Here is a 16349-nt window from a genome sequence, read left to right as displayed (position 1 = left end):
GCTCTTAACGAGGGTTGTTTATATTTTGTTATTTTATACTACTTACCTACATATTATTTTTAAATAATATTCACTTTGAATATTCAATAAAATATATATAACTTGGTGAATAGATGGATGAGATGTATAAAATTGAGTATTATAGTGGCTATGGAAAGATTCTGGTGCATCCTTTTTTTGTTTCAGGGTTATTTATGAAGAGGTTCGTTTAAAGTATATAACATTAATTAATAATTATTAAAACTTTTTTCATAAATTAGGGGGTCCGGTAAAATAGAAATATACCAAATTTAAATTATTGTAAAACCAGTTTTTTTAGTGATGGAATTTCAAAATTTCGGTAACATCAAAATTTTTCTATGAATGTTAATAAAAAAATTGTATGATTAGACAATTATTTTAAAAACATAAAATAAGATTTCTTATACAAATTATTAACATTTTGTCTATACCGTATATTCAATAGGTATTAGGCATTCAAAATTAATTTGTACCTAGTTAAAATATCAATTTTAATATATAAGGATAGTTATAAAATGCCTAATAAAACAAAGCTCTCCATAAGTATTCCTTTTAATAACTTGAAAATACCTACATAATCTTGAATGAAAATATGAATACAGATCAGTAGACAGTATATACATCGCACTTTTAAAAGTATTTTTATTTTTCATATATTTGTGAGGCGCATAAAAATAATGAATACAATATTTAAGACAAGTTGTGTGGTTACCTTCTCAAAGTAGGTATACAATTCCTTGGCACATTTGCTCCACAGGTCTAATCTATCTTAATACCTTACTTGCTAAATTATTTCAATTAGCAGGTATATATACAAATATAAAATTAAATCAATTGACGACTGTTCGCAATATACAATTTACTGAGAAAAGAATAGATCAAGTTTATATCTGTAAGTATAATTAATTTGTCAATTATAAAAAAAAATGTAATGTAGGTACTATTTTAAATTTATTAATGTGTTTAGTTATATATGTACCTACGTTTAAAATAATCCTAGAAGGGATAAGGAGTGAAAGCTACAAATACACCTTACTAATAAGTAATAAGATAAAAAAAAAATCTATTATTTTTCAGTATAACTCTCACAACATAGGTGTTGCGCCAACACAATTTATAAATTACTATGTTAGCTTAATTATCTAGATATTTTCAAATCCTAGTTTATTAATTAAAATTTAAAATTGAATTTGAACCAGAAATTATAATTAAGTGTAGTTTTTAGACACAACCAAATAAGGTTTATAAATTTGACGTTTAAGAAAAACTCAAAAATATAGGAATTACTTTTTTTCTAAAAGTAAATAAATATTAAATTTAACATACCTATTATATTTTAGTAAGAAACTCAAATAGTATAATTAGACAGATAAACACAATTGGTATCATAATAGTGATTCTGTGTTATTTATTATATTCTGATTCAAAGATTAAAATATAATAATCATATTAGTTACACAGTTTATTTTAAGACTGAAAGACCATTAAAACCTTTATATTAGGTGTATTAGCATTTAAAACAATTATAAAAGAATCTGAAGTTGGATTTTGATTAAGGATAATTAAATAATTCAAAAACAATATTTGTTTTATGTTTTTTATTGAAAAAAATCATAACTATTACGATGATGATGTTTCCATCGCGGCTGCTGCTGCAGATTCTTCAGTGTACTTTCCTTTGCCTTTAAGAGCCAATGCTTGAGCTCTGCCTTTGCCTCTCCTGTCAAGGATCTTCTTGCGGTCTTTGTCCAACTTCAGTTTAACAATGACACACTAAAAAACAATATAAGATTATATTTAACAAATAAAAATAATACAATTAACAAGTTTTGAGTAATACCTTGGAAGGATGGATTCCAACATAAACAGTTGCACCATTGGCTTTCTCACGTTGGATCCTTTCAATATAGATGACGTATTTCTTCCTGTATACTTGGACAATTTTGCCAACTTGTTGGCCTCTGAAATGTCCTCTTACCACCTGAAAATATCAAAAATATAGATTTAATAATAATATAGACTAAAATCATACAAATAAGAGTTCAAAGTGAATGATTTAAAATCATTAGTCAATCAGAGCCTTAAAAATATCATTTTACAGATAAAACTCCTACAATCATTCATTCGACTACAAGAACTGTAACCAAAAAACGATTGTATTTGTTATTCGTCTGTTTCAAAGAATGGTTTTGCTTCATCACATTAATCAAAGAAAATTTAATACTTAAAGCATTAAACTGATTATTATTTAATTCTTATATAATACACTTAGTAGTGCATTTAAGTATTTACTAAAGTATTCAATCAGAGCCTTAATAATAGCATTTAACAGATAAAACTTGTACAATCAATCAATGTGTTACAAGAACTGTAACACAAAGAGTTCTCGTACTTGTTATTCGTCTGTTTCAAAGAATGGTTTTGCTTCATCAGTTCAAGTACTTATAATATTTAACTATTATGCAAAGAGCAGGACAAGAAAAAAATATTTTAAACATACTAACAAGTAACAGGTAGGCATACAAATTATAAACAAAAAAAGGCGTAAGGTAAAAATTAAAATAATTATTTCATCTCTGTCAAGTTAAATTACTTGAAATTATATTTAATCAGAGCCTTTATAACATCATTTAACAGATAAAACTCCTACAATCAAATATTCTGATACAAGAACTGTAGCAAAAAATAATTGTATTTGTTATTCGTCTGTCTCAAAGAATGGTTTTGCTTCATCAGTTTAAATACATTTGATAATTAAGAAGTATAATTATATAAACAGAGCTATGTATGTCTTTAAGAAAACATACTAATAAAATAATTTTTTTTAAGAAATTTCATTATTTAATGTTAAATCAGAGCCATTATAATAGCATTAAGCAGATAAAACTCCTACAATCAAATATTATGCTAAAAAAACTTTAACACAAAATTAATTGCACTTGTTATTCGTCTGTTTCAAAGAATGGTTTTGTATCATCAGTTCAAGTACTTGTGAAAATTAATTATGCACATAGGCTAATAGTTTAATCCAAATTGTTTATACATAATATGTATACAAATAATAATTATTTGACATTATAAATTGCTTGAAATAATAAAAAATTGTCTTTATAATGGAATTCATAGATAAAAACTATCACAATCAAACATATCATTATACTTATTCTTATATTGTTTCAATTAACGGATTGACCACATCAACTATTAGTGAGTATTTAATTGAACATTAAATTGATCATGTATTTATCCATCGACTAAATAGTTGAAAATTCTTTTAACTTTATAAACAATATTCAATAATATGAAGTGTATTCAGTGCTTTAGGAAAGAACTGCACAGTATCAGAGTAAGTTTATCACTAAAAGCTCACATAAATAAAAAAAGAGTTGCAAAATTGAAGAAATAATCGAAATTTTTAAGAGTTTGAATAACAAATGAAAATACATTCCAAAATTATGTTTTGGATTCATTGATTGATGTATGTACACTAAATATATAGTTAAGTAAAAGCTATCGATTCACCGACCTGGACTTCATCGTCTTTGCGGACAGGCATAGACTTAACGTTGTACTTGCTCCTCAGTTCTTTGGAAAGAGGCGCTGACATGATGCGACGCCTGACGTGGGATGGAGCTGTGAAGTGTAATTTGCGAGACTTACGTCTCGACGACGTCTTGTAAATGTTGAACTTCATATTTAAGCAGGTATCTGAAACGAATAGGTTCTTAGGTGAGCACTAAGTCACGGTTTTCGTATCGCGAAAATAAAAACACCGATCAAGCCGATAGATGAAATCGAAACCGCCACAATACTATCAAAGCGGCGATGACAATTTCCTACATCGAAAGCTCTTAAGTACCACGATTAAAATGGATGAAAATAGTTGTACTTACCTCTGCAGCGGCACTCAAAATCACGTTCGAGCGAAAAGTAGTGTAATCAGATGTTACGCTTACACACTACGCGGACTGAATTTAAGGTTGTAAACACAACGCACAAGAATGATGTTGGGAACGGTAAACGCGATAACTACTTTGATCGCCGGCTATCATAGGACAGAATTGTACGCAGGCTTGCCAAAAGACGTTTAAAAAATGTTAAACATTTTTTTTTTTTAAATATGATTTGATCTGTTTCTTTATTTTTCGTCTTCAATGTCTATTCATTAATTATAATTTATAGAATTTAGTTCAGTGGCTATTAGATTCTGAACGATACGATGAATGTATTGATTTTACAATGATGTGTTTTTTATGTGTCTGTGGACAGCATAACTTGTCGAACTAATGCTTCAATTTCAAACTTCAGAGGTGATTTCCGATGTCAAAGTGAATATCGTTGATGTATTATAGACGTTAAAAGACAAAAGTAAGAATTTTCCAATAGTTTTCAAAAAAATCGGGAAATCGATTTATTTATATTTTTGTAACTCAAAAACTAATCCGATAAACGGTTAAATTTTAAAGGCTTTTTTTAGCTATTTATAGACTACTGAAATTTTTTATTTTTCTAAGTATTTTTTTTTTTTTAAATATCAATAAAAAAAACTAGAATCTAATACAAGGTTTCTTATAAGTTGTTCCTATTGCAGTTCAAAAAAATCAAAAATCGTTAGTTATAATTTTTTTTTTTATATAAGAGTTTAATGTTCTATTTTTTACGAAAAATGTCAAAATCGGGAAATTTGTAAGTAATTTTATAGTTGAAAATTCATAAAAATTTTTGTTTTTATATCCAAAGTTAAAACATTTAACTCTACATTTTCCACAAGATTTTTTTTAAACATATAAATATTTATGGAGTATAGAGAAAACTCGAAGTGTCGTAGAGGAAAATATGTTAGGATAAAGCGTCTGAATTTAAAATTTTTACGATATCGCATAACGATAACGATTTATCCTCAAACTATTTTTATTTTTTAATATTTGTTATTATTCAAAAAGTACATGTCGACATATCGTAGATAATTGAAAATTTCACCAATTATTTAGAAATTAGATTGACATTTTCTTTACAAGATTTCATTTTAAAAATATTTCGCTTATTTTAAATCAATTTATAGATAGGCATTTTAAATATTCGTTTTTGTTTAATTAAAAATGTAGAAAAAAATGTGTATAAGTAACTAATATTTGAAAACAAATATTTTGATATAATGTTTCATATCACTCCATAAAAATAAAAAATGATTTGTCTTTGTTCGTACTATGCCCATGGCTTAGTGTGTTGTGTGATTAAGTTTGACATACTTTATCATGATACCATTGATTATAAAATCAACAATTAAATTTAACTAATTATAATAAATTATAATACTATCATTTAGAGCTATGTACGCAGTTTTTAGTAAAAAAAATGGCCGTTTTTTTTCCAGAGTGGCAAATCCCTATGAATATAGCCCTGCTTTTACTATTAGAGGTATTTATACTAATAAAGCAAAAGGTAGAAATATAGATATGGATTGGACTATATTGATACAAGTTTGAACACGTAAATCAGAGTACAGGTCTCTATAGGTTTTGAATTTTTGATGAACACGTTAATATTTAAATTCTAAATAGTATAGGTATTTTTAAGTAATTAATTCATTTTTATTAATTTCATAAACCTTTTTATTTTTTTTCAGCGAAACAACAATATTAGTTTTTGTATTATTTGTCTAGTTATCAACATATTATAGTAATTATGAAATATGAATAGGAACATATAGGCATCGATTAAAATTAATTATAGAAATACAATTTGGCTAACAACATTATATTTTTATAATATTTTGTCTTTTTGATTTTACATAATATATTATTATATTTTAACAGGCAATTAGAAGTAAATACTAATAAATAAACTATATAATAGCTAACATGTAATAATTTATAATATTATAAAATAATAGGTAAATTATTTCAATTATTTATCCCTTATACGCAGCAGGTAATGTTAATAGTCTCAAATATGAATGATATATATATTATTATAAGTATAACACATTAATATCTATAATATATAATATTTATAATATATCATGTAAATTATAATATTTTAAATCTAAAACAATACTATGCATAAGTCTATTATTTAGTATACTAAAAGATTTACAGTTTGAATAACTAATAAAGATTCAATATAATTTAGATACAAACTATAATATTATAGCTTATATTTTAACAATAATAATATATTTATACACCTATACCTAAACACTTAATTATATTTTATAACAAGTAACAACATTTCAATGAAGAACCGACCATACTCTTTCTTTCACTCTACTTTCAACAATCAGTTTCAGCGATTTGAGCATCTACTCGAGTGCCACTCGCTAAATCTAAAGCAGTCGCAACCACTTCTCCTTGACCACAAAATCCTATTTGTACCAAAAGCTCTTTAGACAATTGGACGTCTTCGTTTTTCGTGAATTTTAACGAACCGCACTTTAACACTCCATCGTCTGTAACAAACTAGAAATAAAAAAAACGAATATCAGCTAATATATTGAAATCGAATAACATTAAAAACTAAACGAGTCTCATTCTAATATTTCTAAAACTATCATGTAATATATTTCATGCGTACCTTAGCCGATAGATTATGAACTAGGTATATATTGATTACGATTGAATCCTGCGAAGAGTTTGCGGGAGTGTATTTTTTTATTACCGTCTCATTATCCCTAATACAATCATTTTCTTCAATGAGGTAATCCAGTAAGTCTGTACACCAACGCTTGCCATCTTTTATGACGAGTTTTTCTAAAATTATATTATAATACTATTGTCAATATATGTATAATATAAGCCGCAAAAGATGTCCCACCTAACTCCGGCGCACTATGGAACTAGTCCCGGTCAATAACGTTTTGTCTAAAAAATGTTTTATTTTTAAAATGTCACCATTGTTTATACTGTCAACTTTATTGTAATTCATATAATCATTTGTTGATTCTTTAAATTTTGAATGTAACTGTTTACTATGTATTGAATTTAAAGTTATATCAGGAAGTAAATATAAAAATATATACTATACAGACTAAAGAATAATCTACCAAGAATGTTTAGTACTCGCAGTACTCACCCCTTTATTTATCCTTTAATATTACATTATTTTTCAAAAAAAAATTTAATTAAATATACTTTCTATTATTTAATATGTATCTTCATTAAATTATAAATTAATATTAACTAATAAAATTTTCAAATCATCAAATTATAGCTTCCTAGTTCCTATAATAGTTGTAAGAAATATTGTTGTTCTTAGTACTTTAAGTTTCATGACAAAGATTTTGAATTTTAATATAGTTGAATCAATATTTAAAAAAAAATTTTCTGTTAAAAAATGATAGGCATGGTAAAAAAGTTTGTTCTTATCTGAAAAAAGAATTCTGTACCGCCACAGAAAAATCCTTTTCAAAAAATAAATCTAAGATGTACATAACAATCACTTAACAAATGTCAAGACTATAGAAATCGCTACTTCTTACCTATTGGGTGGGTGTTGTCAACAAATGGTTTGATTATGCCCACAGCATAACTGTGTTTTGCTTTGTACGCTGGCGTATCCGATCTGTTCAATTCGTACATGACGGCCCCACGAAGTACGCTGACAAAAGCAAAGTCGGGTAAGATTATTTTCAAACGGTCGCTAAAACGCTCGGCAATCTTTTCTTGAAGCCACAACGACTGAGAGTAACCACCGACCAAAAACATGTGAGTTACTTTTTGGTCGTCGTTTAAAATGTTGTTGATTTGCTATATAACAATATGAGATCATGTTAAATATAAAAACGACGATTTTTAGATATAAAAATGACGTGATTACCACAAATGTTCTATTATAGGAAAAAGTGTGCTTACTTCCGAAATGCATGCATAGCTTGGTAGAAAAAGCGGCTCAATGGCCATATAGTGTAAAATGAAAACACCATCCAGTTCATTCCACACGATCGCATCAGATCCGTAATCTCTTACAGCATCGGAAACCTTTAAACATACATGTATCGTAATGTAATGCCATAGTTGATATTTACATAAACACTATATTATAATATTATTTATTATACGTACGTCTTTGTCTGAATACTTTAAGTAGTGTTCGATAAACGCGTATGGAGGTCTTATAACTATTGGTGATCTCACTTTGCTAGACACGGACTTTTTAGCTTCTTCAAACCTTTGAAGAAGTTCCATATAGGCGGCAGGTCTTTGGAGTTTAAAATCGGACATGAATCCAAAACCGAATAATGCACACAGAAGTTTAACAAATTCTATGTCTACGCCTATAACAACAGCAATTATAGGTAAATAATGTTTACCTAATTATACATGTATAGGTACTGCTATACTGCATACTATTTATTGTAATATCGATAAGATGTAATAATTAAAAACAATTAAACAATATTTAAATAAAAATTAAAAACAATATGATGTAGGAGAGACCACGACACCGCACGTTAAAATAATTGTGAAATTGCAAGATTTTTGTATTACACAATATTATATAAGTGATATAATCTATATACCTATAATAAAACTTTCTTAAAATCAACTAAGGTTTATTTAAATATAAGAACCTAATAACAAAGCAAAAGAAATAAGCTATTTATTTTTATTTATTTACTTAGAGATCCACAGACACCAGCTGAAGGTTTATGGAGTTTACTGATTGGCAGTCGATTGACTGTACGGCATACTTGATGAATTGTTACGTCTACTGTACCGCCGCCACAATTAACCACTAAGTAGTTATACCCTGAATTTGAGCAAAAACAAAACAACACAATTAATATTAATTTCAATTATATTTTTAAATCAGTTTAATCTCTAGTTAATACGAAAAACGAATAAAGTAGTAAGTATACTAATCATTATTTTATTACCATCGCCTATTTCGTTCAAAACACAATAGTCAGTTTCATAGGAATCCTGAAAATTAATTTTAGACAGTACTTTGGTATTTTTGAGTCGTGCACTGCGACAATATACAGCTGCAGCTTCAGGTTCTAACACTATGGTCACAGATTCTGGATTTTCTAAACTACCCAATCCGGCCTGCAAAATAATAAGAGTAATGACTATGAGTATTATAAATACTTATTGTCGATTGTAAAGCCAAAGACAGTAGGTATGTTTATCAATAATAAATAACTATAAAATGTTGTTGCAAACCTCGATTGCGATTTCTTTCATCAATTGCCTGGTACTTTTATTCCAAATAGCCGGCACAGTTAGTATCCACGAAATCGAATCCAAACTCAAAGCTTCCGAACACCGTTCAGTGAGTTCTTCTAAAATTAAATATCTAAGATGTCTTAGAGCTTCGGTCAATATGCGCGTGGCCGGAAGGGACACGCTGTTAGCAGCCATTATATGAGTTTCTTTAGATATTTCCTGAAAATAATTTCAATGTCATACTAAATACCTACGCTTTAATGGGTTACAATTACACTTACATCTTTATTGTACAAAAACATTTTGAACTTATCAAAGTAGTACCACTTGTGTGCTTCTTCCGGGTGCATATCATGGAAATAATCGCGTGCAGCTGTTCCAAACGAATGGAAATTAAAATCAGGCGACAACAACAAAGCCGTTGGTATTTTTTGACCATCGACTATCGTATCGCTTTCGTCTAAATATTACAACATTACAACAATAGCGTTTAACGAATAATTTTTATATAAAATATATTTATCGTATATGCTATATGCCAAGGGCTTAACACCTATACTCAGTATACTTTATAACGACAATCAGTAAAAATGACCAATAAATAAATAAAAGTGGCAAACATATTTTTTAAAAATGCTACATTTTTCCATTTTTACTTTTTGTAATACTTTTGTGTCGATTTAATAAAATATAGTATGCATGTGTATTGAGTATTGTGTATATAATATTATAATTTATAATGTATAGTAAATTAAATTTTTAATAATCTAATACAAATTCTCTATGAAGACGTTTTTATACTTTCTTTCATTCTTTATTTAGTTTATTCATACTATTATCTGAAGAAATAAAATTTAGTCTGTCGACTAATATACTAATTAAATTATATTAAAATTTAAAATAGGTATACTATATGTTTCTACTTATATAATTATGTGTATAATATATTAATATATATTATGTGTAATTACAGTCGGGTTTCTTCATGACGGTAATTCTGCCGGATCGTCTGAACGAATACGCATAACCGGTGTACGTCGTACCGATATCGATGGCTACCACGATACCGTCTTCGGGTGATTCGTCCAGCACTTGGAGCTCGGTCGTGTGACATTGATCCCGGTTGACGTATACTTCTTCGACCAAGTTATAAGTCTCGTTCAACGGTACCGGACTACAGCAGTTGTTATTGGACTTGACGGCGACCGGAGCTACGGCGGCGTTAAAACTGCTCATTGCAGCCGTACAATCATCCCCGTCCGGTTGCCGGAAACACTGCTGTTCCAACGATAACGATATCAACCTGCCGCATCGTCAAATCGTTTAAATAGGTGTATAGCTAGTAGGGCACTAATGGTAATTTTTGAGTTTTTGAAGTTAAACTTCTTTACGCAGGGTGGTGAGGAAATAAAAAAATGTTATATTTTATTTTTTAGCCAATATCGCACATATAATCCAATTCAAAAAGGCCAGTGTTAAAATAAAATTAATGAAATTTCCGGTTTAAAAAATACAAAATGTATAATAAATCATATAAATCACGTCATTTCGTACCTGTTCAGTGTTGTATTTATCGAGTTGGCAACGTCGTCCTCGTCGTATTCGGTCGGGATCCCGGAGTCAAGCGAGTTGTAGCGCAAAGCGCATTCGATGTCGTCCAGCCTGTATTCGGGTTCCTCTTCCACGCAACCTAAGACTGATAAATTAAACCACTATGACCTTATAGCTTGCAATGCGTTTGTCGAGTGCAGATCGCGATCAACGATTCGTGTGCGGTGAACATATATAAACGACTCACCGCTCACACGTGCCAATATAGTAGAGTTACACGTGAGTCTATATTACCTATATATATTATAAAAAAAAATGCACAAAATATTACCTTGTTGAAATTTCTGGATGTTGTTGTGTCTGAACAGCAGTATCTCTTGTTCGAGACTAGACAGCGGATCGTCAACGAACACTCGTCCCCTCCTGCGTTCGTGGTACGACGCGTCGGCTGCTGCAAAGTTCATCATGGCTGGTGGTTCTGCGGCGGGCGGAATAAAACAAATCATATCAAATCAATTGAATGGGAAGAAAGTGTGCCGGGTGTGTAATTACATCGTGGTCGTGACCAACCACGCGGAACGCTGCCACAGCAGTAAACAACAACAATATGTATCAAAAGAAAAACTAACTGCGGTGATAAAAAAAATCACAAATGCATAATGAGACTTTGAAATCGTTAACGATTTTTAAACTATTCTTATAACAGATAATAGCCATATAGGAATAGGTGTTTCTTCGCGTTCCGCGTGGGCGGAGTACCTATCTCGCCGTTATAATTGTCGTATGTACTTCTATATATATACATGTGTGTGTGTGTGTGTGTGTGTGTGTGTGTGTGTGTGTGTGTGTGTGTGTGTGTGTGTGTGTGTGTGTGTGTGTGTGTGTATGTGTATGGTAGGTACTTATATATACCATATACCTATACATAGGTACAGTCGTAGGTACTGATAGAAGAATACAATAATATAACATGACAATGATGGTGAGAGTCGACAATAAGTAATTCCATATACATATACAATATATTATAGTTTATGTTTAAATGCGTTTATAGGTATATAGGCAGTCGTTATAAAAGCATTAAGCAAAATATATGTATTATTATTTATTTACAGATGATACACATAGGTAGTCGTCATTCAGAAATCGTGATTTGGTACTTTCAGTTTACATTATCAACACATCACGAACACGAAGACAATAACCCAACTGTAATCGTCTGTATATGTAGTATGTGCACATAGCCGTAAAGTAAAAGCAAATAATAACTATTTATGATGCACGCGCTTTTGTGTAGAGTTATATAAAATATATTAGACTAAAGCAGGAAATCTCGATAACCATCGATATATTTAGAGAACTTTGGATTTACTTTTTAAAATTAATGCGACATCGTATTACCTATTAAATATAAATTAAATATTTTTTTTTTAATTAACCTCGAATTATTAATTATGATTTCTTTACTATGACATCATATAATTATTATATCATATTGGTGTGCATTTATTAATAACATATTATACACATGAGGTGTAAACTGTATTTATTATATCACTATACATATAACAATCCTTACATGTAAGGTTTATTAAAAAAAAAAAAAAAAATTGCGCTAGGTAAAATCGTATAAGTGAAGTAGTGAATAGTAATATCTATATATTCTATATTATAGGAAGGTATATTTTAATTACATTTGTAAAGAATAATCATTATTACTTTCCAAAACTAATTTTTAATGAAAAATTCGTTTCACGATATTATTATATATCATGTCAAAATAAATTGACGAAAAAAAAGTAGAAAGAAGAAAATCGTCATGAATAGTACATTTTTTTCATTTTACAATTAGTATTTTTATAAATTAAAAATACATACAAAAATGTGTGAATATAATGATGAATTTATTTATGTATGAAAAAAGACTTGATTCACATTTCAATTGTATTGAAGAAGTTAATCTGATATTTTGATATACCTCACGGCAGGACCATTTTTATTTAATATGTAATAATTATTATTAATTATCAACTAAATAGGTAATTATTACATAATTATTTTTGTGCTAGGCATAAGAAGGTACTTATTATCTAACAACTAACATTAGGTATTAATGTATAACCATACTGATAACAAGTAGGAACTAGCTATTTAAATTATATGATGTAAATAAATTAAAAAATCAGGTTGAATTATGTATTACTCCGTAGTCCGTACTCGTATTAGGACATTAATGTTATGTAGGTATTATATAGGATAACTATCTATACAGCGGTAGACTATAGTAATGAGATGAGTAGATAGTTATACCTAATATATTATAATAGGTATGTATAATTATTTGGATACCATATGGGTACACGTTAATACATTTGGTAAGTTTTATTTAATTGTTTGATGATTTATTTTTATATTGTTGAGTCTTGTAATTAAGTAAGGTAAAAATTAAATTTTATTTAGGCGGGTACCTCTAATCGTGATATAGATAGGTACTCGGGAGCTATATGTCTTTATGATTATATAATTACTAATTATTAATTACTTATTCATAAATAGCCACAAAACACCTATGACATCATATTTATCATTATAAAATTAAAAATTAATGACGTTATGGAAAATACATGAAAGTATAGCGGTTGGTAGCAGTGGCGTATTTAGGGGGGGTGATATGGGTGTTATAACACCCCCCATCGGCCGTATATTTTGTTATATTTCGCCAAACTCCAAATTTACAGTATAATTTTCTTTACACAAATGCAAATATGCAATAAATATAAAATAATACGCCTTCAAATTCGACGGCACGGTCTTAGAAGATATCTAAGAAACGCTATTATAATATAGTAATAGTTCGTGATGGTTATTGATAAAGAATTATCCTGGTGATGTGAGGGGGGGTGGAGTCCACCACCTTCTATAAGTCAATTAAATATTAAAACACCCCCGTAAAATGAATCCTGGATAAGCCACTGGTTGGTAGGTAGATACAGTTAATAAAAAGTAAGTACCTATAACTAGGACTTAAGAGATGAAAAGTTTAAATAATAAAATATATGATTACATGCATTGTATAATACCTATTTGTATGAATATAATATGTGTGTTTAGGTGCATTTTTTTGCGGGAAGTTAGTAGACAGGTATACAAATTACAGATTAGTATGGGTAGGCACTAGGTAAGTGGTATAGGTAACTAAGGAAATGCAACAATTGATTCGCCACACACTGTCCGCGATCTTTCAACGTTTAGGAAACCAATCCGTTATGAACAGTGCATAAAAAATATCTTTTTGTCTTTGTGTAGGTATCTACGGGCTGGCCAGTAACTGTAGTGATAATAGTTAGATCAATGATTCGAATTATTTTCATTACCAGACACAGCCGATAAATAGGCAATAATGCCACCTACTTTATTTGGCAATAGAATCTAATAATCAATTATCTAATATATTGATGATAAATCATAATATATAATCCACAAGTACCTATATAGTATATAATATATAATAGATAATTACGATGTTTTTACCAATAGCCATAAACGTAACAATAATTAATAATAGTGTCTTTGAGAATAATTTCGAAAATAAGTTGTATGTGATGACTGATGACTATATTACGTATGTATACTGACTTGCGACTATAATAGTTCTCACCGACGTGGTAGTTAAGATAATGATAGGTACTGCTGTACCTGTAACACCTACCCACTTAGGCACTCGGTTTGTAGATAACTTATAAAGTTATAACCCATCATTGGTACCTATCTAATATCTATACATTAAACTGCATGTTAACACTGCATCAATGATTTATATATTATCATTCATCCATTCATGTGTAACCTTGATATGGTTGTAGACTTTTTGACAATAGGTCAGACTGTCAGAGTGTTCATCATTTAATACGCACAATGCATACAATAAGAGTTTCAGACACACTGACACAGTACTGTTATTCATCTTATCCTACTTAATATATTCATTGTATTTATTTTCTTTGTAATGTTATGAAGTGCTTTCATCGTATTTGCATGTAGGTATAGATTTTATTATTATTATTCACGAAAGTTTATAAACTTTAATGCTATTTAATGATTTAAACGAGTACTATAGGTGTATATAGTATAAATTTTACGGAAACCAATAACTATATATTATTACAATTATTAATTACAAAGCGATGTGCGTCTTTTTGAAATTCTACATTTTAAAATGATCATAACTCACTTAAAAATAATAATATCAATAATAGGTTACGCTGGGCCCTAGATAATAATCTTACCTTTAAATTATCTAATAGGTCAATTCACTCTAATATCAAAACTAACAGCATAGGTACTTTTGAAACTGGTGAACGAAAATTTGCAATGTCATACGTGTGTAAGACGGAGACAACACGTGCGGGTACTCTTAAGAAGACAATGCATAACAGCGTCAATTTTGCATTCAAAATAACCAATTTTATTAACTTATTATTATCGAATTCAAACGTAAGAAAATTGTGTTGGGCGTCTACGTTTTTCTTTTAGTTTAGGTACTTTTTAAACAATAAAGGAGTATTTTAACATTTAAAATTTTTACCGTTATCTGTATTAATATAATCATTTTTTTTGGAGGATAATAATAATTATTTTTAACGTGCTTTGAGTTAGAAATAGTAAACAATAAAAGTAGCCTAATATGCTTAATATTTCCGAAAAAAAACGATTATCAATCAAATGCAAACGGTTCTGGTACAAGCGAATATGATAACAGATAATTAATGAAAAACGATAAAAATATGTAGGTAGGTACATTGTACTAAATAATTATACTAAAAGCGTGTGGTTTATAAACGTCTTGTTTAAAATTGTTAGTCACAAGTTTCTATTGATGAAAAAAAAATATTACTATAGATTATAGAAGACTATAGTACAATAATAGCGTAATACCTACTAATTATAGAAGGTAGGTATATAGAGAATATAAATTTGACTTACCTCTACGATCGTGTATTTGGTACACTGCAGCCTCTGGTTCGATTGCATAGGCAAATTCGCTTTTTTTTGAGTTCGTAAACATTTATAAATGTATTTGGTACGGACATAAAACAAAGAATAACATATAATGTGTTCACTTGTAACTATGTTTCAATACTAACCGAATAATGTATGAATACGTTATAGTTATGAAAATCTCTGGACCGTGCTGTAGTGGAGTCTTCACAGTCCAGCAACACGGTAAATGGTAATTATATACAAAATAGAAGGAAAAAACCTAATTTTTATTTGGACGGAGAAAGAGAAAGGACTATAATAATAATATTATATAGCGAATATATATACGGAGAATATATTAGGGTCAAGAAGCTAAACGCTAATTAAATTACTGCCCTTAATTTGTTTCCAGACAACTCGATCTATTGTGTACGTGTTTTTTAGTATTTGAAGAATTCAGTCATTTTTTATTTGTATATTATTACCATAAAATCAGTCATCCGTAACTATAATATAGCTAATACTTTAATAGTATACGCTCTATTGACCCACTGCAGTACATAATACAAATATAGTGGTCAGTCGGCTAGTTTTAGATAAACTATTAATAAGTGTGTTTCATCGACGAAT

The 16349-nt window shown here is 29.0% G+C and overlaps 2 protein-coding genes across 2 annotated transcripts; both read right to left on the bottom strand.

Annotated features, from left to right (window-relative positions):
• Window positions 1-1604: 1604 nt before the first annotated feature.
• LOC114125691 (60S ribosomal protein L26) lies at window positions 1605-4080 on the bottom strand. The gene is made up of 4 exons (XM_027989457.2): window positions 3915-4080; window positions 3548-3729; window positions 1862-2002; window positions 1605-1794 (listed from the first exon to the last, which is right to left on the bottom strand). Exons 2-4 carry the CDS (start codon window positions 3713-3715, stop codon window positions 1642-1644), a joined length of 462 nt encoding a protein of 153 aa, XP_027845258.1. The 5' UTR covers window positions 3716-3729; window positions 3915-4080; the 3' UTR covers window positions 1605-1641.
• A 1789-nt stretch (window positions 4081-5869) lies between these two features.
• Window positions 5870-15915, bottom strand: LOC114125701 (heat shock 70 kDa protein 12A-like). Its single transcript, XM_027989468.2, has 13 exons — window positions 15723-15915; window positions 11071-11217; window positions 10743-10884; window positions 10160-10491; window positions 9470-9648; window positions 9186-9407; window positions 8897-9068; window positions 8638-8769; window positions 8082-8293; window positions 7872-7997; window positions 7499-7766; window positions 6595-6770; window positions 5870-6479 (listed from the first exon to the last, which is right to left on the bottom strand). Exons 1-13 carry the CDS (start codon window positions 15802-15804, stop codon window positions 6294-6296), a joined length of 2376 nt encoding a protein of 791 aa, XP_027845269.2. The 5' UTR covers window positions 15805-15915; the 3' UTR covers window positions 5870-6293.
• Window positions 15916-16349: the final 434 nt, after the last annotated feature.

This window comes from Aphis gossypii, chromosome 1 (assembly GCF_020184175.1).
Source record: "Aphis gossypii isolate Hap1 chromosome 1, ASM2018417v2, whole genome shotgun sequence".
Taxonomy (NCBI): Eukaryota; Metazoa; Arthropoda; class Insecta; order Hemiptera; family Aphididae; genus Aphis; species Aphis gossypii.
The sequence above is the reverse complement of the archived record's forward strand: the minus strand, read 5'-3'. Positions and strand labels throughout refer to the sequence as shown.

What these genes read in the sequence shown, in the direction of transcription:
- LOC114125691 (XM_027989457.2), bottom strand. Translation starts at nt 3,715, where the DNA reads ATGAAGTTCAACATTTACAAGACGTCGTCGAGACGTAAGTCTCGCAAA. An exon ending in GCAAAGACGATGAAGTCCAG is followed by an intron (nt 2,003 to 3,547) that starts GTCGGTGAATCG and finishes TGATATTTTCAG; the next exon opens with GTGGTAAGAGGACATTTCAG. An exon ending in TTGGAATCCATCCTTCCAAG is followed by an intron (nt 1,795 to 1,861) that starts GTATTACTCAAA and finishes ATTGTTTTTTAG; the next exon opens with TGTGTCATTGTTAAACTGAA.
- LOC114125701 (XM_027989468.2), bottom strand. Translation starts at nt 15,804, where the DNA reads ATGTTTACGAACTCAAAAAAAAGCGAATTTGCCTATGCAATCGAACCA. An exon ending in CCAAATACACGATCGTAGAG is followed by an intron (nt 11,218 to 15,722) that starts GTAAGTCAAATT and finishes CGCCCGCCGCAG; the next exon opens with AACCACCAGCCATGATGAAC. An exon ending in TGTTTTTGTACAATAAAGAT is followed by an intron (nt 9,408 to 9,469) that starts GTAAGTGTAATT and finishes AATTATTTTCAG; the next exon opens with GAAATATCTAAAGAAACTCA.